The sequence below is a fragment of the Halichondria panicea genome, chromosome 9 (genome assembly GCF_963675165.1).
Source record: "Halichondria panicea chromosome 9, odHalPani1.1, whole genome shotgun sequence".
Taxonomy (NCBI): Eukaryota; Metazoa; Porifera; class Demospongiae; order Suberitida; family Halichondriidae; genus Halichondria; species Halichondria panicea.
The window spans coordinates 1372252-1396080 of NC_087385.1; the positions used below are offsets into that span (position 1 = coordinate 1372252).

At 44.5% G+C, this 23829-nt stretch overlaps 4 protein-coding genes across 5 annotated transcripts in view; 1 reads left to right on the top strand and 3 right to left on the bottom strand.

Moving 5' to 3' along the window:
- The window catches only part of LOC135340996 (partitioning defective 6 homolog gamma-like), a 53971-nt gene that overhangs the window by 2342 nt on the left and 27800 nt on the right, over positions 1-23829 (bottom strand). The window contains exon 1 of one of the 2 annotated variants that reach the window (XM_064537443.1): positions 10432-10436. The exons of the other annotated variant lie outside the window; for it this stretch is intronic. The gene's annotated coding sequence lies outside the window, so the exon portion shown is untranslated. Of the gene's footprint in view, positions 1-10431; positions 10437-23829 lie in introns of those variants that run through there. 2 annotated transcript variants of the gene reach the window in all.
- Positions 24-18340, top strand: LOC135340982 (maestro heat-like repeat-containing protein family member 1). Its single transcript, XM_064537427.1, has 34 exons — positions 24-178; positions 233-378; positions 432-726; positions 999-1097; positions 1299-1450; positions 1787-1927; positions 2278-2370; positions 4966-5044; positions 5107-5220; positions 5596-5669; positions 5911-6138; positions 6561-6705; positions 7021-7203; positions 7334-7389; positions 7691-7927; positions 8124-8329; positions 8809-8875; positions 8931-9139; positions 9520-9649; positions 9772-9885; positions 10034-10277; positions 10511-10611; positions 11008-11160; positions 11472-11626; positions 11855-12011; positions 12299-12456; positions 12694-12946; positions 13170-13319; positions 13525-13713; positions 14194-14349; positions 14705-14839; positions 15079-15181; positions 17950-18015; positions 18122-18340. Exons 1-34 carry the CDS (start codon positions 142-144, stop codon positions 18202-18204), a joined length of 4908 nt encoding a protein of 1635 aa, XP_064393497.1. The 5' UTR covers positions 24-141; the 3' UTR covers positions 18205-18340.
- LOC135340984 (N-acetylglucosamine-1-phosphodiester alpha-N-acetylglucosaminidase-like) lies at positions 19090-23812 on the bottom strand. Its single transcript, XM_064537429.1, has 7 exons — positions 22969-23812; positions 22358-22512; positions 22009-22214; positions 21881-21928; positions 21557-21685; positions 20151-20190; positions 19090-19864 (listed from the first exon to the last, which is right to left on the bottom strand). The coding sequence occupies exons 1-7, from the start codon at positions 23791-23793 to the stop codon at positions 19171-19173; spliced, it is 2097 nt and encodes a 698-aa protein (XP_064393499.1). The 5' UTR covers positions 23794-23812; the 3' UTR covers positions 19090-19170.
- LOC135340994 (keratin-associated protein 5-4-like) lies at positions 20208-21550 on the bottom strand. The gene has a single exon (XM_064537440.1). It carries the CDS (start codon positions 21473-21475, stop codon positions 20228-20230), a length of 1248 nt encoding a protein of 415 aa, XP_064393510.1. The 5' UTR covers positions 21476-21550; the 3' UTR covers positions 20208-20227.

The following is a 23829-nucleotide window of genomic DNA, read 5'->3' on the forward strand; positions in this document are numbered from 1 at the left end:
ATTGTTGTGTGAGCTTTGCACCAAAGAGGGGCGGGGCTTGTACATCTCGCTTTGCAAACCTGTCATGTGACATGACAGTAGCTGAAAAGAGAGAGCTAGAGAAGACTGCTTCTTCTACTACTAAAGTACTGCAGTGGAGCCATGTCGCTATCAGGGGTGGGAAGATCACAGATTGAAGGTAAGAGTACCTTGGCAAGTTTGCAACTCACACACACTTTACAATCTCATGCAGGTCTCATCGAGGCTCTGGTAGATGCAGCCTGTGACAAAGAAGACTCTGTCAGTGATTCAATTTTCAAGAGCATTGTGGACATTGGTCGTAAGAAGTACGTCATTGTGCTGGAAAGATGTCTGGCGTATCTAACGAAACACAACAAGGTGAGCTATAAGGTCCACCCTTTAATCTAATTTCCAGCCCCTCCCCCTTTTAGCTCCCTAGAGACCATCGGATAATTCTACTCAAACTGATGGAAAGTATCAGCAAAGAGCACATCAACAAACTCAGCGATAATCTCTCAAACAAGTTGGTCAGTTTGGCGTCTTCAGAGCTCACAATGAGTAAAGAGGTGGAGCCAGCATGGCAGGGGGCTGCCTCCAGCTTGCTGAGCACCATGGGCATCTCACACGCCAAGCTTGTCATGCAGGAGCTACTCACAAAGTTTCAACCTGGAGGAAGTCCTCATTTCTTTGTCGTGAACACTCTGGGGCAGCTCGCCACTTCCAATGGTGAGAGCTTATAATAATACATGTAGGAGGTTTAATGGTGTATTGTCAGTAGGTTATATACACAATGCCAGTATAGTGCTCATTGTTGCAATAATAATGTAGTGTGAGAGTACTTACATACAAATGTATTTTCATTGTTGATTGAGTTTTCAGTTATATAATAATTATGTATTCACGAAGCACAGATGTACATGTATGACTTTGTGCACTGTGAGAGTTATAATTATAGGTACAGTACGAGTTAATGATGTTATTGCCCCCCCCCCTCCCAGTGTCTGAGGTGGTGCCCATGTTGTCTACCGTGCTCAGTCGGATGATCCCAATGCTGGGAGCTACCAAACAAGACAACATGCAATGGGTCTTTGCTTTCGGTGAGTGCACGTATAATCATCTAGTAATGTTTTGAAGGGTTTTAGTAGTACTACCAAACATCTTCTAAATCATCAGTTATAGCTGTCATAATTATGCATGTTTGTATAACAGCACATGTGCTCCTGATTACAGTTTCATGGGTAGTACTACATTCAGATCACTGCACCGCACACGTTGTGAACCTCACTCCTCCCCTATAGCCACGTCTCGATTCAGTGAGGCCATTATTGACTTCCTGGCCGACGAACAGAGAGCAGCTGAGGCTAGGATAAGAGCAGAGGACTTCGAGGGAGAAGCCTACTCCATCTATGAGCTCTTCACCTCCATCTGGCTGCAGTCCAAAGAGTCCAAGGTGTGCAGGGGAGTAATTATGGTTGATGCTATACTGTGATAGTAGTATACAGAGTACATACTTATGTGATGCCAATAGCTATAGCTAATTAATGTATTTTCAGTGAGCACATTATGCCATCTGGAAGTTGGCTCTAAGGAGGCATTTTGTAGCTACATGTATATTATACCCATACACCTTGTCAGAGATACTGTATAATTATAGGTCATGCAATGCAAGAAGAGTGTTTTATGAGATACATGTACGTATGTATACATGTATAACTTGTTATGCGGAAGGCCAAAGCTGTCTACAAGTACACTCTTAAGAAACTGTAAATGTCCTCTGTCCCTCCAGCTTCGAATGGCAGTAGTGGAGGCAATAGGGTACATAGTGCACCTGGTATCCCCCGCCCAACTGGACTCACAGCTGCCCAAACTACTCCCCCTCATTGCACAGCTCTACAAGAAACACCAGGAACACTACTACATCTCACAGGTAACCATGGCCACTGTAGAGCTCTGTATTTCCCCTCCCTGGTAACCCTTGTGTTGAGGACACACACACTGTCTTAATTCACACTGTTGCCTAATCCCGGCTATGCAGTAGCACTAGTACAGTGAGCATTATGAACTTGAAACCATGAAACCTTATGTGCTCATCACTGAAGAATGTTACACAGTGTAGTTTATTTTAAAGACATGTAATTGTAAATGGATGCACTAAACTGTTCTCATGTTGACACACAAACACACTCTCACACACACACACACACACCACCCACACCCACGCACGCACACACACACACACACACACACACACACACACACACACACACACACACACAGTGCTTGTGTATGGTGGTGGATGCAGCTTGCAAGAAACAATGTGAGAGTTTCCAAGCTCTACTGGACAACCTCCTCATCATGCTGCATACACATGTACGTACCATCCATTGCAGTGATACTACTATAGTGATATGCCAAGACTTGCCTTTATTATTCACACCTCTTTTTAAAGTTGACGTCAACGAGCATTGACTGTTTCACAAAAATAAAATCATAAAGCCTAATAATGACACACGATCCTTGCCAGAACGCAATAGTTAGATCTGCGAAGGGTCAATTAACTAATTTGGCTCATTCGCAAAGTTTTCACAAAAAAAATATTCTAGTGATACGGTATGTGATAAACTAGGCCTAAAGGTGTTTATTTGGTTGTTTCTTCACATATAAGCCTCAGAGGAGGTACGACAATTTAGAATTCCATTGTGATGATGTTTGCTAAGCTGGCAGTTTACCGCAACCTTGCCACAACGAACTCTAGAAAGTTTGTAACTGGCTGTCTAGCTAGCTCTAGGTGTTTCTCAAGGTCTCTATGGCTAGCTATAGTGTTTCTCCAGCTGATGTCCTCGTTAAGATATTTATGAAGGTGCAGTGCTCTCACCTCTTGTAGCTAGCATATCTCGTACTGAATAGGGGTTCACTGGGGTTCAGCAACGGAAACAGTTTGATCTAGGTCTAATCTATACTACCCTCGACTTCGAAAAGCCTTAGTCACAGAATAACAGAGTTATCATGAGGAACACACTATTACTGTAACATTGAAAACCAATGTCAAAAAGATTGGAATGCAATTAAAAGAGAGATCACGAGATGACACACATCCTCCCTATAAGCCTCACGAAAAGTGCTGACTCACTGTATGGACATGCGCACATTGCAGGTTGTGTGTAGTAGTGTAGTGTACGGTTGCTGTGCATGGTTGCTCTGGTCACACTGGTTGCTCTGATTGCACTGGCTATGTGTAGTCACTCTGGTTTCACTGGTTGCTCTGGTGGTCTGGTTGGTCTGGTTAGTCTAGTTGCGCTGTACTTGCTTTCATTGCTTTGGTAGCCTTCTTCACTGGCCTCGGAGGAAGAAAAGAGGCCTGCAACTGACTGTTTGCACATACGCAAAATTATCAAACTATCAAACCTTGATACGAAGAATAATATTAAAATCATACACAGAACTATTATTGCTAGCTAGCTAAAGACAGAGCTGTAGGTTTTTGTTAGATGGGCGTGGTCTGTCCATATAGGCTGGTATCAGCAGACGATTGTCATCCACTGTTGCAGACTGTGAGTCTTTTGTTAATATATCAGGCTAAGGGTAGCTATCAGAATGCTATCAGATGATCTAGAAAGCCTTCAATCAGACTTCTATCTTTTTCCTTCAATCCACTTCCGTTTGTTGTGACGTCATTGTTTTATACTATAACCATATTATGTTGTTATCCAGTTTCTGGAGAATAGGTGGCGCATACACAAGCAGCCGATACCAGGTCCATCTGAGGAGAAAGCGGGGTGAGACCTGGCTATTGCTGTAGTTGGCTGGTTGCTTTGATTGTGTGTAGATCTTAGAGCCTGGCTCTGGTTGATCTGTAGTTAGCACTAGTTGCACTTGTTCTGTGTAGTGGCCTGTTTGCTCCAGCCAGACTGGTTTCTCGTGTTGTTTGTGCTGGTTGACTTATGTGTAGCCTAGCTATTACTGTAATGAACTCTTGCTGTAATATAGGCACAGCCAGAGAAACCAGTGGACTAGAGCAACTATAGCTAGCAGCTAGAGCAGCCAGATCAGCCAGACCAACTAGAGCAACCAGACCAACTAGAGCAACCAGACCAGCTAGACCAACTAGAGCAACCAGAGCAGCCAGACCAACTAGAGCAACCAGACCAACTGGACTAACTAGAGCAGCTAGACCAACTAGAGCAGCCAGACCAACTAGACCAACTAGAGCACAACCAGAGCAGCCAGACCAACCAGAGCAGTCAGACAAACTAGAGCAACCAGACCAACCAGAGCAACCAGACCAACCAGAGCAGCTAGACTAACTAGAGCAACCAGAGCAGCCAGACCAACCAGAGTAGCCAGACCAACTAGAGCAACCAGACCCTGCACAGACCATGTAGAACTGCTAGAGCAACCAACAGAACACACAGCCAGTGCAAAGCAACTGAATGCAACCGTACACTACTATACACAGCCCAGTGGCCTGTCTAACGAGGGGGGTGGGGGCTCAGGAGGCTTGAGCACCCCCCTGGTCTCCCAGACAACCATGAAACTAATCTAGCTATCTAGCTACTATCGAATTCTAAAATGCAAATTACATACGTTGGTAATGCTAGCTCTTGCTATTGCAATTAAGTCATGACCGGCAGCCCCAATTGAGCATGAGCAATCAGCATTGGCATAGTGATTATGTAATGCATCCTTGTATAATTAATGCAAGGGTGCAAGGGGGCGAACTTTTCGGCTGCACGCACGGCCCCATTGCTTGAGCACCCTCCTGCTTCAATGTCTAGAAACGTCCCTGCAGCCGGCCGTGCACGCATGTTCATACGTTCGGCTGAGTCAGCACCTTTCGTGACGCTTACATGGAAGATTTTATTTGTCTATATAGTAGTGATTAAAGTACCAACCACCACCACCGCTCAGTGTGGGCACATTCCTGCTATTGAACTTACTAGCTGTACGTATCTATAACAACTGTAGGCCTCTGTTCCCGTGGTGATGTCGAACCCTGTCACAATCAAGAACCACAACGAACTACTCCGTTGCTTTGCCGTCATCAGTAAGTATAATTAGCCCTCCACCCCCACCCACTCCACCTCCACACTTCCACCCACTCCACAGCAAAGGCCAACTCGAACAGAGTCGTGTCGTTCCTCCTGGCCAAGATGGAGATCAACCAGGAGAAGGTGAGGCTGGCCACACTGGACGTTATCAAGCACCTCATCAACTCCTGTGGTGAGCAACAAATGAACTGACCCACATACACACACACTGGGCATGGTGGCTAGAACATTCACACGTAGCTCTATCTTGAGAAGTCTTATAATACCTCACTGGTAGTTCAGTAACCTTTCACAAGAGTGTGAGTGAGAACCCATTTGCTGGATTCTAGCAACCTTTTAACCATCAACCTTCAAGTTAACTGGCCTGTACTGTATATGTCACAAGTATGAAGGAATGAGTCTCAATCTACTGATTATAAGGTTTTAGTATTAATACAGGCCAATGTAGTTTCGTAAGTTAAACTGGCCTATACTGTACCTCTATGTGTGTAACCTTGACTGTGTGGAGTGTGTGTGTTACTAAAAGTGTGATCATGTGATCATGCAGACAGTGAGCTGGAGGACAAGAAGCCGCTGATTGTGAGTGGACTCAAGATTGTACTACACGACCAAACGCTCAAGGTACACACACACACACACACACACACACAGCATGTGACGCAATCTGTATGAGATATACTAGGAATTTAGTGTGATGTGCTCTTTCAATTGGTGTATTGTAGACAATTGCATGGCTCTTTTGATTATAAATGTAGAAGCAATGTCTACATGCACCGTACAATTTACGCTTCATTTATTTCTGGTCTTACTCACCAACTGTGGTTATCTATTAGTGATTCATCCCCTTCTCTCTCTCTCTCAGGTGTGTCGACTGTTTAACCAGGTGATAATTGCCATGGCCAGTCATGGCTACCTTTCACTGGAGGGTGGTCAGCTCATGGTGGAGTTCATTGTGCGACAGTGCTCCTTTAATCCTGATGATAAAGCCCTGGCCAAGTTGGCATCCGAGGAGGTGTCTCCAGTGGCACTGAGAGACATGAGCAGCAAGTCACTGCAACTCATCACCACTACCATCGAGAATATGGACCAGGTGTGTGTGTGTGTGTGTGTGTGTGGGCGTGGGTGTGTGTATGGGTGGCCAAGTGTATGTGTGTGATATGGTAGTTGTGAAAAATGTGAATATATTACTTATAATGAAATGTTACTGTGCTGCGTGGGTTTGTCAGCTTGTACCTCACTCTGTACATGTACACCACTTAGATAACAGCTATTCTGAGTAAGTGTAGGGAGTCAGATGCTCCTTCCCTTTATGTGCTCCTGCTATGAGTATATAGTGAACACAAGCTGTGCTTGCCTGTCCAAGGCTCAGTACTGACTGGTGTAGGTAGTGATAGCAGGTACTGTGTACACATTGAAACTAGATATTGTGTTTGTAATGATAACTCTATCAGCTCATATAAACATGTGTACTTTTCCGTTTCACTAATATTTTGCCCCTCCTCCCTATCCCAGGTCCTGTGGCCATTCCTGATAGAGTTCCTGGTTCCCCCTGCCTACACCAATGCCCTGGGTATTGTGGCTCGCTGTGTGACTGATATTGCCACTGAGAAGAGGCAGAATAACGTGGACGAGTATGACCTCAACTATGAGGAGCTGGGTTAGTGTGTGTTTGCTTATCAACTAGAGGGGAAGTAGAAGGTATGAGCTATGATTGATAGCTGTATGAGCAGCATCTCTCCTGTTGGCTAATATTTTATTATGTGGGTTCAGTGGTCTGAGGCATGACCATACATGTTCTGTAATCAATTGACAGGATCTACCTTGATTAACCAGATGTGGTAGCACAGGGGCTTTTTATGTCAATGTACACAACCCACACACACACACACACACACACACACACACACACACACACACACACACACACACAACACCTTTTACACCACACATCCATGCACTCTCTCCTCTCCAGTGAACTTGCCCAAGCCCCCTGTCCTGTTAGCTCGGCTCCTAGTGATGGCTGGTCACCCTGGCAACGGGCACGGACGTGGGGAGCATGTACTGTCTTGCATGAGAGCACTGGGTCCCAACATCAAAGAGGAGGTGGTCAACATGTGGGACACTGTCATCCCTAAGCTACAGACTTATATCAATGGTGTGTGATCAGTCTGTACAGTACAGTGGGGTACATGATGATTATTATCTATACATGCATCTATACAGGTGTACATGTATTTTCCTATGGCTGAATGACTTTTCATTGTTTTGTTTGTTTGTGTGTGCAGAGCAAACTACACAGGGCACTTGGGACCAGAGGCACTGGGAGGACCTCATGCTGAAGGTACTGGATTAAGTTAACTGCATCGAGTATACATCTTCAGATACATCTTCATTGTGATCTTTAAAGGCAGACTCTTATTACTTATGATTTAGAACATGTAGTACATTGTAAATGTTGGTTCAGAATAAGATTCCTGCTTTCTGGGGCTATGTTCCATGTGCTTCTAGGGATTTGACTGCTTGTAGGAGTGTGTTCAAGCTTAATGTTACTCTCTTTACTTTGACCCCCCCCCCACACACACACACACACCCACACTCTCCACCCCTCACACACACACACACACACACACACACACACACAGTTTCTCTCCCGTACGATTGATGAGGTAGACTCTGAGGAATGGCTCATAGAGCTGGGCAATGCAATGGGTGACAAGGAAACCATCCTCTCCAGCTACTCTGGTTACTCACAAGAGAAGGGGTTCCTCTTCAAGTGTTTGGGAATCATTATGAAGAAGTCCAACCAGAAGCAGTTTGTGCAGAAACACCTGGACGCAATGTTTGCAACTATCAGGCACGCCAGCCAAGACGAGAGAGAGGTGGGTGGAGTCAGTGGGGCTTGGTAGTTTCTATCATCTTTATTTGTATTGTATTGCACAGATGTGTAGACTATTCACACTACATGTATGTGGATTTGAATATACATGTACGTATATGTAGATATTGCTATAAATTGAAAATTTTCACCACAAATTTTAATTACTAATGCGTTCCCCCCCTCCCTCCTCCTTCCAGGGTGCTGCCTTTGGAGCTGGTTTCTGTGCTGCCTCTCATCTGGACACTGTGGTTGCTAAGCTAGAGGCTGTTACCAAGGAGGACATGGTTCGTAAGAGCAAAGGATTCTTTGGGTTCAGTAAAGACAAGAGTGAGGCTGACGTTGAGAACATCAAGGCAACTGTCATGCTGTGCTATGGCTACGTCACCTTCCACTCTCCACCACAGTGAGTGTTGTACCTATACACACTGTGGTACAGTGAACCTGTCTAGTGTGGTCACCCTCTATAATACATGCGGGATAATAATCATGGGCTACAAAGTCTCTAGTGCCTGTGTTTCAACTTGTGTTAGCTGGGGTGACCACTAGAGACAGGTTTCACTGTACCCATACAGAATGCTTCTCCTCTTATACAGTAGCCATACAGTGCACTGGTGTAAAGTATCTATAAGCCTATAGGCTTTATTTTGGCTGTGATACTTCCTCTCAGCGCTCTGAATAACTACTCAGTTATAAGGCATTGCCAAACTGGACCCTTAGGGAGTCTATGAGCACCATCCAATTGCAATGATATTTGAGAAGCTGAAGTAAAGCCTATGACATGGCATGCTTATAACTCAAACTTTGATCAAGCTCAAGGTTGAGGCTTTGGTTACCGGTACCATGTATGGCTGTATGTGTATGTTATCTGTTTTGCCAATCTAGGTTGATTACTTCTCGTGTTGAAGTCAACATCCTGCGAAGCATCAACCCACACTTTGCCAAAGTGAAGGTACATATCTAATACCCTATCATGTGACATCACATGAGTATCACATGACCCACAGGACACAACAGTCAAGCAGAACCTGATCCGTACGATCGATCTGATTGGACGTGCTCTTCATCCGGACCATCTCAAAACCAACGATTTTGTGTTCTCCAAGAGAGGTGATCTGATCAACCATCTCCTTGGTTACATACGAGCTGAGCCAATCAATACTCCCATAGCCACGGAGACTAGGTCACTAGCCATTCGAGGGCTGGCCACATTAACGTATCCTATGATCGTAGATCGTGTATAGTGGTCCTTACACTGTATAAATCCACACCTTCTGTCAGGACTAATTATAATGATACATGATACAGTGAAGTTGTCTATAAGTCTATAATGATGGACAGACCAACAGTGGCTGTACTAAAGAGGTGACCTACTAACATAGGTCCAAACACATGCTATGGAGACTTTACATAATTACAACCTGGCTGTATTATAGAGGGGACTTGCTAATAGGGTGACCACAATAGACAAGTTCCACTGAACATAATATACTCTTAATTGTGATTGATGCCCTTTAGCCTCATAATAATGTGTACATGTAAGTGTGATCCAGCTAGATGATGTGTTCTGTGCTATGAACCTTGACTCGTTGATAGCAAGCTGGAGCCTAAACTGACACCAGCTGATCAGTTTGACGTGATCAAGGTATCCACTGACTCCGTGTTCCCCCTCCTCATGGCAGGGGGTTGTATGTCTAGCAGCAGCAAGAAGAACAAGGAAATCATTGTGAGTAAAGCACTGGGATGAGTAAAGCACTGGGATCTCGTGTTGCCTGAATGCTGCCTAGTGAATAATAAATATGGAATGGGTAAAGATCATTAACTGTAAAAATGCTCTTACCTGTGCAGAACCCTGAAGAGAGCAACAAGCTGTTTGAGGGCGCCATGGATGCTGTGTCTGACCTCCTGGTCACCATACTCAAGAAGGACGTCTCCTCTGACAACTTGGACTCCATCTTTAAGGTGAGTATAATATGTGGTCTTGTAGACAACTAGTACATTCACACTCTCCACCCCTCACACACACCCACACCCACACCCACACACACCCTTCACCCGTCACACACACACACACACACACACACACACACACACACACACACACTAACAGCATCTTGAGGAGTGGACCCAATCTGAGACCGAGGTGGAGCGTTGCCGTAGCATCAAGTGTCTCTTAGCGCTCCTCAAGACCTACCACACTCATTCTGAGACCAACGAGGCGTCACGTGAGCTGGCCATGCAGGGTCACCTACTCGGTCGTATGGTTCCCCGCTGCTCTGACCCCTCCCTCTTTGTACGCCAGGCGGCTGTGGATTGTATACAACTCACTCTCAAGATAGCCACTGCTGTACCAGGTGTGTGGAGTAAACTACCCCTAATTAAGGAACCCAACACGCTCTCAATATAATTATTATAGAGAAAGGAAATCAAATCCCCTATAACTCTACTGTTTGCTAGTACACGTAGATGGGTGCGTGTGTGTGTGAGGTGTGAAGTGGTTGTTTTCTTGTGTGTGTTGTTAAGCGTACAGAATGATCTACTGTTACATGTATTGTATACTGATCAGCCTCTCTCTCTACCCACTCAGGTGTGACTGACCAGCTGGTGGAGGCCCTCACTCTGCTCAGGGAGAGAGCTGAGAACGATGAACCAAACGCATTGTTCAGTCTCGTCAATGACCTCTCCAAGGTACAATCTTCTTGCGGTCAGACTCTTAAGACATAAGACATAATTATCAGTACAAATCCGTTGTGGCCCTGCGATCTAGGCTTTCTACTAGTAGGTACTACTCTGAGGCAATGTGAACCTAGTGATGAATTGTCACCGAGTGAACCAAGTTGGCGCGCCTTCATATTTTTTGAAATGGCACCATTCTTGCAATCAATTATGGAATCTCTCTTAGCTAGCTATGTGTGCTATAATATTTCCTAAGTGTTGTGTGCAAACTTCGATTCAGAGCCCAAATTAATAATACATGTACTTTTTAGGGAAAGTTACTTTGAATTAGCTGTACAATGAAAGTTAAGAGCCCATGCACTACTGTTCCTACAATTCATTGTTCTATTTCTTCCTCTGTCCCCCCAGGTGCTGTGTAAGAAGGTGTCCAGTATCCACCTGTGGTCGATGGTGACGTACCTGTTGGACGGGCTCATCGACTATCAGGGCCACAGCTCCAGTGGAGCGTGTGTCGTGCTCAACCAGATCGTCAAGCAACGAGGCTCCACCCTCAGCGAACAGGTACAGAAATAATATAGCTGGATTATAAATTCACGAGCTAAATTTAACTTGATTGGTCTGTGTAAAACAGTGGAATCCCTCTTAATAAGAAAGGCTCAAGCACGATATAAAGACCACGGGCACCCAGGTCCCAAATAAACAGTTTGTGTACAAAACAAACCCTCAACAAATTAAAGGCCACGTACCTCATAATTATCAATGGCCAAAACTTGTTCCCCAACATGTTTGTTATAAAGGTGTTCCACTGTTCTAGCTCCATGCAACATATGATGAGATTTATTAGTCAGTGAAAGAGTGGTTTGTTTCCATAGATACCTGACTTGATTGACGGGGTGCACGACAAGCTGTGTGGAGTGAACAACCCTCAGACTAGGACAGGGACACTGCGCTGCATGAGGACAATGTGTCAGCTGTTCCTCAACTCAGTCATCACACACATGCTCAACCAGCCACTACCCTGGGACGAGTGAGTGGGAGGGAGGGGGGTCATAGAATAATGCTCGTAGATGAATAATCATTACAACTGTGTCTATTATAATTATACAACGTATGTTCCAAGAAATGTTATGTTGTACGTATAATTGTATGGCTGCTGTCTTAATCTGAAACGTTGTTGAATAAACACTATTGGCATTGTAAAGTACATTCCTCCATAAACAACTATAATTATGTATCTGTAACCTCTGCCCCTCAGGCAGTGGGTGTCCATGTGGCAAGTGTTTGTGGGGGAGGGGCCTCTCCTGGAGCAGGTGCTGACCCACCTCCTGGAGGTCGTCAAACTCAGTCTACCCTATCAGGAGAAGATCAAGAGTGGCAAGACACTCCGCATGGAGACTGCCGTCCCTAAGGCAGTATGTACCCTCAACTGTTGGTTTGATCTGTTTAATTCTTAATAAAACTATGCAGTCTACCAATTGCAGCCATCACTATCTCTCAGCTCTACGCAAACAATTTCTTGTGTGCTACATTTAGATCTAGAATAACAGCCGTAGACACGCCTGTACCCATTCAACCAAAAAAGAAAAGCTCCATCCAAGACTGTACTAGATAACAGTCATAATATTACTCAACCGAATATCTAGACACGAGACTGTACTACAGTATGTAGCTGACACATTTACCCCCCCCCTCCCCTTAGGCTATTCATGCGATGGGTGTTCTCCTGTCAGTACCCGAGTCTATGGAGGCTGGTAAGAAGTTGTTTTCCCGACTGCTGGCTGTCATCCTACTGAGAGTGGGGGTGAGTGCTACCATTGACGATAAGGACAGTAAATCAAAGGCTCCATCAAACTCAAAGTGAGGACACGTTATATTCCTACGTACAAGTGCTTACAGTAGACCTACATGTATATTAATTTAATTCCTCTTAGCACAATAGTTGAATTTTTCAGGACATCTTAACTGGGCATATAATACTTCAAAATGAAATTAGTCAGCCATCAACCTATATCCGATTGACAATTAAAGATTAATTATCTGTAATGCTCGTCAAGTCGACATACCACACCCACACACTCTACCCCCCCCCCACAGAGTGGCTGTGGACTCGCTGCGTATATTCCTCGAGTGCACAGAGAGTCAGCTGATGCTGGAGAGACTCGAGTCTCAGAATGTATGGCCATTATTCGAGGGAGATGAGACGTATCCCCACGGTATGCTGCACACGGCACGGGCCCTCTCAGAAGAACACCACGCCCTCAATAAGGAGGTGGTGGACGCTCTCAGCTCCTCCCTCAACAGTGTGTACGATGATCACAGAATCACCATCGTTGCTTTCTACTCTGAGGTGAGTGGGTCATGTGATAATCATGTCCATACACATACATTGTACATGTAATACTGTATAATAGCGGGTATTTGGTGAGGAAATAAATGTGCGTGATTTGGTGAGGATTGCCAGTGATCCACTATACAGTACGTACGTACATGTATTTATAGTGATCTCCCACTAGATTTATAAATAGAAGAACAATGGTATGTCATGTGAGTGTCACATGACTGTTGTGCAGCTGGTGTGTACTCTGGTGGAGGCACAGGATACCCCTCTAGCAGAGCAGATCATGAACAATCTTTTGGGTAGACAGGTGGATGCTAACTACGTCGTGAGGATGTATTGTATCCGAGGTCTTGGTAACATGTCCTCCATCAACGAGACACAGGTGAGGAGGGGTGTGTGTGGGGGGAGGGGAGGGGAGGGGCCTGGGAATCTTGTTAAATATAGCTATCTTCTTTGTGTCTATTATAAAGGGTTCCACTGCGCTAACTATTTACGTACCTGGCTTTACAACATATCTTGAGCTTAGACAATGAAGGTCATATTGATCTCATCAGTTCAAAGTGTCCCCCTCGTACATGTTCATGCAGGTGTCACAGTTCTCGACCACCATTCTCTCAGCAATGTTGGCAGGTATGGATGACAGAGAGGACCCAGCTGACCTCATCACCATGGAAGCCATGTCTGGCCTTGCTAGGATCTTTGAGAAGATTGACGAGGGACATGTGCGACCTATCCTCATCAACATTGCCCTCAGAATAAGACCCTGCTTTGAAAAGGTGAATGATTATAGTTACGTGTACTGTAGCTGCAGCTTGCAATGTTGTGTAGAAAGGAGTTGCATTGTTAACATCAAAATAGCAGTCGCTCAAGTTTGGTAAATATTAATTAAAATAGAACCTTCGTTCTCTAGCTCTATCTACATGTACATGTATGCTTAAAATGTCATGTAAACTTGATGAAGTCCCCCCCCCCTCCCCCCAATAACGTTAATATTGTCAGCAACACTTAGCGGTTTGGCATATATGACACGATTGTGATAGCTAGACGATAGAATCCACGTAGTAAGATGCTCCATCCACTCGTGCTCCTGCTAATATCTATATCATAAAACTCACCAATGAGAGGGACCCGAGTCCTCCCTCAACAACATTTTGGGCTGTATGGTCAATTTTCTTACATCACTGGTGCTCTCGTGTACATGCAGTTACATGTACACACTGTTCCACTTCCCCCCCCCCACATACACACACACACAGCCGACCCCTGCAGTGCGAGCCGCTGCGTTCACCCTGTTTGGCAGTCTGTCACGGTTTGGCAATGGCCCGAGTGAGCAGCCATTCCTCGAGCAGATACAGACCAACTTTGTCACTCTCCTGGTGCATCTCAACGAGTCCGATCCTGTCGTTGTCATGGTGAGTGTGTGAGGGGGTGGAGGGCAGAGGGAGAGGGCTTGCAAAGTACCAAATAGAATTTACCTTGTATCATCAGTACGAGGGCTTAGATACATTAAAAATACCATCCATTTTCCATTCAATTTTGCTGCTCTATCATCAGGGATGTGCCCACACTGGTCAGTGGTGGTTGGTATATAACCACCTCTTAGGCCAGTTGGCTAAGGCAAATTTGTGATTGAATTGAGGAAAAATACCATTTTTTTGAAAATTCTAGCCATATCACTGCATCAGTATAGGATACATGTACGTACTGTACTACGTGTAGCCGATGTTGCTTGTTGACTACATCTGTTACCAATATTTGTGCATTCAGGCGTGTAAGGCGGCGTTGCAGAAAGTGGGTCCACTGATGAAGTCAGATAAGATCAACGCCATGTTTCAGAAGCACTGCAACCCGGAGGAGCAGCTGTTGTATGCTGAGTTCCTTAACGACCTCTGCAAACTCATTGTGAGCAGTTACCATGAATAACACCATGTCTTTAGTGTTCAGCTATTGTAGTATTTTTGTACCCTTTCATAATTATATTGTTTCTGTGTAAACCACTGATTAGCAAGTAGCCTAGGTAGTGGAATTTGCCAACCATGTACGGAACAATAGCAGTATTGAGCATTGTAGGGAGATTCTTGATGTTTCATCTATTCTGTGTTGCCACAGTAAATGTAATAAGTTTCCCCCCTCCCCTTTAGGTTGCTGACTTCACCAACAAGGTCAACTCGTACGTGATGAACTCTGTCATGTTCTTCAAGAGTATGTGGCCGGAGGTCAAGTGCAACGCAGCTCTCTTTGTGGGTGAGTATACAGTCTAGCCCCCCACACTGGCACACACACACACACGTACGATGTCTCATATCCTCCTCTCTAGCTACAGTGCGCTGTAGTGTTCCTTCAGCTATTATACTGATCTTCCTATATAATAGCACTGTTTATAGGAATCTAGCAACCATGAGTCTCTAGCCAATCAGATTTGAAAGTTCTTTAATTGCTACATGATTTTCTAAGTAAGTACACGATTTTCTAAGTTGGATAGAACACTACCTTTAGCAGTATTTATGACTAACATGATCCAAAGCCTCGTATTTTCATCCTCCCGCTTTATTAGAGAAAAAGTCGAATGAGGCTACTAGATTCCCATGCAGTATAAATGTTGCATGCAAAATTAATGTTTAAATGTCTCTACCGAGGCATCAGCACCGCACCGTGGTGCTTTCATTATGTCTGTTTGCAATTTTTATTGTAGCTTCTTACTATTGTATCAAGAGTGCATAAGGAGTGTCAAACTACTGATACCTTTACACAAAACTGTGCACAAAGTAACATGACATCCTGTCAATTGCACGTGAGCAACTCGCAACATGACAGTTTAATTGTATTCTTGCGAATCTGATTGGAGATGTCCATTTTTGACATCTGAGCCAAGAAAAGTGACTCTAAATGCCAGACCCTCTCCCTGGCACATGTCAGATCACGTGCAAGGGAGTGGTCTGGGGCCAGACTATGTAGAGGTATCGATCGTATTCTTCTTGTGTGTGCACTCTTGATGATATTTCATAACATAACTAAATTTCTTTTTTTGCACCATAACTTTGGTGCTGCTACATAACTGGTATAAATAGACAGAATGTTTATGTGAAGAGTGGGTATGTGTGAGAGATGGATGTTGATCTTAACCTGATCGTGCTCATAATTGCTGTTACGATAGTAGCCCTTGTAGCTATGCTCAAGGGCTATGAATTTCAAATGCAAACTAAATACATGAATATCTCTCTCACTGCCCCTAACCCTAAGTGCTCTGTGTTAGAACCCAGAAGGTATCATCACAAGCCTTAGTGCTATTATAATAGTGTATGTATGTTACTTAAAATTTTTTTTAACCCTAATTAAAAAGTAAATACAGAATGACATACATACCGTATAGCGCGAAATTTTTGAGGCACTTATATTTCGTGGATTAGCCTCTAAAAGCTATTTCGTTGCACAATGTTCGCGGAATGACTGCTTACTGGAAGCCACGCCTTTAAATCTATGCATGTTATAGCAGGTACTTCAATTTTCGTGGACTTAATTTTCGTGTAGGGTTCTAACCCACGAAAATTAAGCCCCTCGAAAATTTCGCACTATACAGTAGTCAAAAGATCATCATCGTTCAACCTGATGCTGTGCTGATTCATTGATATACCCTGGATCCAGAGACACGATTAACCTTAGCTAATAATTAGCTAATTATCACGACCTTTTAATGAAATTCTTTGAACAATTTATTCTTTATAACCTCTACATAGTGGACACAAGAGCTAGAGCAAAGTAAGCCTTTTCTCCTACTGGAGAGATAGATACCCCTATGGCCAAGAAGATCGAAGATCCCTGTGAGAAGCATCTCAGGCACTCTGATCTTGTCTCAGCTTCTAGCACCCTTTTATTTTTGTAGTTTGCTCTGTGCCTGCAAGAATTGTCTGTCACTCATACTACAGTACTGTTCTGTAGAGGTTATAAAGAAAGAAAAGATGAATCGTTCAAATAATTTCATTAAAAGGTCGTGATAATTAGCTAATTATTAGCTAAGGTTAATCGTGTCCTCCCTCCTCTGCCCTGGATCTTTCATCATTTGATCAGTCTTGATTCTTGAGACAAAATAATAATCAATCAGCAAGAAGCGAGAAATTCTAGCTTATTCACTTTATTTATTTATTCTAGCTTACCACGCCCATTTTCACCAACGCTTTGGAAACGCGTGAAGTATAGCAGTGCTTACAAGCATTAATTAGCAGCCTTCAACTTCAAAAACGTTGCTTAGACTAAGCCTTAGTTCAAAAAAGCTTCTAATGTGCCTTCAAACGATTGTTTGTTATGCGTGTTAAGTACTAATGCATTAGATCCAAAGGTCAGGAATGCAGTACGCAATAATTTTCTAGTGTCATTATTCTTGACCTTTTGACCCTATCGAACCTCCTCTGAATACAGTTATTCGTTAAACATTCATATCTTATGAACGATACATTGAAATCACTTGTAACCACCTCCTGCAGTTGTCCCCCCTAATCAGCCATTGCTTATAAACATTCACAATTATGTATACAAAATTAATAATAATTATTATGAAGGCACAAAGTGACTAAGACACTATTATAAGTGTTGTCAATGTTCTCACGGTGACATGGTTTAATCAAGATCAGCAGAACTTGTCTGCGAGGTCCTATCGGCATACGCCCTTTTCCCGGGAAATGTTTTCTTCACCTACACACATGTTTACAAGTTCAATGGTGGCTCGTGATGTCCACTGCTATACTAACTAGACTAAGCAAACCATATGAAGCTATCAGGCTACAAATGCTACTCAAGTTACTTACCACTGTCCAGGTCCAGAAAGAAAGATGGTCCATCTCTTTTTCTAGCTTAGCTTCCTACATGTATCTAGCTATGATCCTCAATATTCTCACTGTCTAGCTGAACGAACCTCTCAGAGGTTGTACTACGAAGATATTGCTACCAATATATCAAAAGGTCACTTTCAATAGGAGATAGGATCTAGGCTATAACTACATTTGTTTCTTTCTGCACAGGCTACATGTTAGGGAACCTACCTGCTGATAAAGCTGGGATCATTTCTAAAGAGCACGTGTGTGAAGGTACGTGAGTCTACTCCTCAGATCTCCTATTGTAATTAAAGGCAGCTATTAATAATTATGTATGTGATCCATTGACTCTCTCTCCATCACGCCCCCACACATGTAGCTCTGACGCTGTTGCTAAGAGACCCGTCTCCCCTGGTGAGAGCCAGCACAGCTGAAGCTATGAGCCTCCTCTATGACTACTAGTCTAGTTATTATTGTGTCTGTGTGTGTTCGTGTGTTTTGTACCCACTATTGCCCGCACTTTGTGTGAGATGAGACCGTTGATTATTAATTTATTGTGCTTTGAGCAGTTTCAAATAATTTATTGATTTCTAGTCAACTACTGTGTGCAGGTTACATGTGTGTGCTTGGGGTATCGTTGATGGCACATGTAATTAAAGTAAATTGCAACTGAGTATAAAGATGCTCAAGTTGAGGCAAACAATTAATTCTTGCTGACTTGATACTAAAAATTAATGATAGCTTGGTGCATGCTGCATGGTCTAGCTAGCTTGGTGCATGGTCTAGCCAGCTTGGTGCATGCATGGTCTAGCCAGCTTGGTGCATGCATGGTCTAGCCAGCTTGGTGCATGCTGCATGGTCTAGCCAGCTTGGTGCATGCATGGTCTAGCCAGCTTGGTGCATGCATGGTCTAGCCAGCTTGGTGCATGCATGGTCTAGCCAGCTTGGTGCATGCATGGTCTAGCCAGCTTGGTGCATGCATGGTCTAGCCAGCTTGGTGCATGCATGGTCTAGCCAGCTTGGTGCATGCATGGTCTAGCCAGCTTGGTGCATGCATGGTCTAGCCAGCTTGGTGCATGCATGGTCTAGCCAGCTTGGTGCATGCATGGTCTAGCCAGCTTCGGATGGCACATAATTAATGATTGAGGTGCATGTAGATAGAGATACATGGGCAAGCAGGAAGTAATGTAATATTCAATGTGACTTTCTTCATAGTCGACCCTTTTCTTTAACAGTAAAGATCATCTAGCTTAGTTACTCATATGTAACACATTAGTTACATTGAGCAACTAAATTAAACGATCTTTACTGCTAAAGAAAAGGGTCGACTAAGAAAAGAGCAGAAAGTAGATTTATCACATTATTTGAAGTCATTAAATTGCAGTGAAAGTGTGCAACACAGACAGACAAAACAAATAGATTGAGAGCTCATATACTGCAGTCACTAGAACTGTCCTGTTGAGTTAGTGGAACAAAGTGCTGCTTTCTTCTTCTCTTTCTTCGTCGCCTCTTGTGCGGATATCTTGATAGTCTCGGTCGTATTTTCCGGTTAAACCATTTGCTGATTTGCCTATAGAGAGTTCTGTGGGTCCACACACACAATATAACGTGGAGCAATGCCGACGATAAACTGACAGCAATGATCACAGACAGTACAGTTTTAGATGATGCAGGGCACTCTGTAGGGGGTGGTGTGTTCTGGTTGATGACTTGGTGGTCATGTGATAAAGGTGGATCAGGTCTTTCCGTATTAGGCGAGTCCTTCAACGGATGCATGTTCTCCAATGGTGGGCGTGCCACTTCAGGGGGATTCCCTAACAAGACATTCGGCTCTAATGGTGTTTCTTTAGGGGAACTCCCTAATGACTGCACGGTAGCACTTGTTATATGTAGCCTATCGAGGTGGGTGGAGCTTGGTTGTATAGAGGGAGGAGTCGACCAGCTGTCGTTACTGGGCGTGGTTAGTATCTGTGTTGGTTGGAGCTTCTGTTTCTCAAGGAGACTGTCTAGATCATCCTCCAACGAGGCATTACAGGCAGGTCCTGACCAGCCAGTCGCACAGAGACAGGTGCCATTAACGGGGGAGCACTTGCCATGGTCAGAGCAGTCACGATGAGAGCAGCTGGAGAGGGAGGGAAGTCACAATCAAATTTGCTGAATTGACTACAGTCCAAAAAATCTGGTTGAAAATACTCATGTACATGTACATGTAAAAGTGCCTCAGAGTTCGGGTACAATGAATTATACAACTTATTTAACTACCTGGCTGGGTATGCATACAGTTACATGCATATTGTACAGTCTATGTATAATATGATTTATAATATGCTCAGAAAACTGATGTGAGAGCGGTACAAGGAAATGAAAGCACTACATATTATTATACACTAGCATGTGTCTAGACTTACTTGAAGGCGCAGTCCTGCCCATACTTGTTAGCCGGACAATCTAGGGATATAAGAGAAAATCAATTGACTACATGTACCTACTCAATGCCACCACACACACCCTCCACCACACACACACACACACACACACACACCCTCCACCACACACACACACACACACCCTCCACCACACACACACACACACACACACACACACACACACACACACACACACACACACACACACACACACACACACACACACACACACACACACACACACACACACACACACACACACACACACACACACACCCTCCACCACACACACACACACACACACACACACACACACCCTCCACCACACACACACACTCTCCACCACACACACACCCTCCACCACACACACACACACACACACACACACACACACACACACACACACACACACACCCTCCACCACACACACACCCTCCACCACACACACACACACACACACACACACCCTCCACCACACACACACCCTCCACCACACACACACACACACACACACACACACACACACCCTCCACCACACACACACACACACACACACACACACACCCTCCACCACACACACACACACACACACACCCTCCACCACACACACACACACACACACACACACACACACACACCCTCCACCACACACACACACACACACACACCCTCCACCACACACACACACACACACACACACACACACACACACACACACAACACACACACACACACACACACACACACACACACACACACACACCCTCCACCACACACACACACACACACACACACACACACACCCTCCACCACACACACACTCTCCACCACACACACCCTCCACCACACACACACACACACACACACACACACACACACACACACACACACACACACCCTCCATCACACACACACCCTCCATCACACACACATCCCTCCACCACACACCCTCCACCACACACACACACCCTCCACCACACACACACACCCTCCATCACACACACACACACACACACACACACACACACACACACACACACACACACACACACACACACACACACACACACACACACACACACACACACACACACACACACACACACACACACACACACACACACACACACACACACACACACACACACACACACACACACACACACACACACACACACACACACACACACACACACACACACACACACACACACACACACACACACACACACACACACACACACACACACACACACACACACACACACACACACACACACCCTCCACCACACACACACACCCTTCATCACACACACACACACACACACACACACACACACACACACACACACACACACACACCCTCCACGTCACCCACATACACACACCTCTCCAACAACCGTAGCCGGTGTAACCAGGGGGACAGAGACAGGCCCCAGTGTCATTGTCACAGTAAGAGCGCCCAAAACAGTAGCAGCTGGAGGTGCATCCTGGGCCATACCTGTTCACAGGGCAACCTACAAGTGGCACACACACAGAGTTAGCTTTAACAATGAATGAATGATAACAAAGACATACATTTTTTGTACAACTGCATCTATGCCTGAATACAGAAAACAAGCTGAAGTAAAATGTACATTCTTAAAAATTAAAGCGAATAGGAACAGTGGCTCAATGAATGATATTATAAGAGATGACTATAAGACACTTACTGGTGTTGCACTCTGGGCCCATCCATCCTGACTCACAGCTACACTCACCTGTAGTGTAAGAGTATGAGCGATCAACATACAGTAACACAACAGTCAGCTTCAACTATTATCATAAAAAAAATGTTGACCTTCGGAGCAGTTTCCATGGTTGCTGCAGTTGGTGAGTGCACAGTTGAGTCTATCACAAGTGTCTCCAGTCCATGGTGGATCACATGAGCAGTGGCCATTGTCACATGACCCGTGCTGGTTACATAGTGGCTCCAGACACTGTGCCTCATGGGCACACAGAATGGTGGACACGTGTCTCTCACATCGGTACTTGGGATCACCCCAGCTGTAGAGATATGTAGATATGGATACTTCTTTCATGTAGAGGGGATACTTGACAAGTTACAATGGCCCTCAGGCAACAATTTATTCATAGGAATGAACTCTCGATCTAGCTTGTTAGCTTAATAAAGAGAGCAATTCACTCACCAATGGTCGGAAGGGTAGTTTGTGACGGTACCATCATCGACAAACGTGCTAGAGCCTCCTCCGTCAAGATTGATGGCGTTGATCACTCCATGAGCGATGAGCAGCTCTGCAAACTGCCAGAGGCTCACTCCACGTCGATGAGTCTGTCCGTCAACCTGCAGTGGACCAAACAAAGTCATTTTATGAACACTGCATGCACACACACAACATTAACATAGACAATACTGAATCCATTATACAACTGCTAAGTTACAAGAGTTTTAAAGTGGAGAAATGAACTGTAAGACACAATTAAGACTTGCTTAGTCAGCCAGCACTACTGACAGATGCTTAAGCAGCACAGCTACAATATAATATTACTGCTGACTAGCAGTTAATGTCCTAATTTATTCATGTACCTACATGTAGCACTGCGCTGCATACTTAAAAATGTGGATTCAAACAGGTACTAAACTGATCTATACACACGACATGTACATACATATCTAATGGCCACCAAAGGACTTGTACATGTAAGTATATGCACAACCTCTTTAGAAAATATTTTAATAACTAGACAGGTTTTAACACATGCACATACATGTACATGTAGCACTGACGCATCACCTGACCTGCACAATGACCACCCTCCCCTTGATGTCATGGCCGACTGCCGTCCTTGCAGAGAGGACGCTAGCAAACGTATCTATCCTGCCTGTGTCCTCGTGACTCGAGCACTCGAGTTGTAAACTCTCGTTCACAAAACTTGACCCATTTCGTACCAACCACACCACACCTGTCACTAACTGCCGAAATGGATTGGTTGTATTCCAAATCTCCGAGTCCGATAGGTATCCCACGACGATGGAGCCGTCTTCTCGAATTCCAAAATTTGCATTTTGCTCATCGTTACTAGTTTGTATCAAATGACCATCAGATACAATGTTACCAAGACATTCACCGGTGCTCACTTTGAAGTAGCCAGCATTGACAGCTACCTTGCATCCGTTGGGTCTGCTGCTTGCTGTTTCTCGAACTGAGCTCCTTCGAGTTGTAAAGAAGGTTTTCTTGCAACCGTCCTTTCCACCAGGCTCCAGAACAGACAGCATGTAGTATGGATCATCAATGTATGCTATAGAGCCAAGAGCCGTGTGTCTTAAGTATCTTGTGAGGTTGCCAGGGAGAGATCTATCACTAACAAAATCTGCAAATTTATGTGTTAATATTTGAGCTGCAACTTGAGGCTTCTCAATGTTCAACTTAAAGACTTCGTATGTCTCATTCTCCCAACTGACATGTTTACAGTCTTGCACGTCTCGAGTGAACCTTCGAGAGCCGTGATGGTGGGTGTACGGTGTTAGGACGTCATCAGGGAACAACTCTGAGCACAAAGCTAGTCCATAGAGGACGAACAAGTGTGCTATCTGACTAACTGTTCTAGACAACTTCACTGCCATTTCTTCTTTTTGATATTACTGCGGCAGTCATGCGCT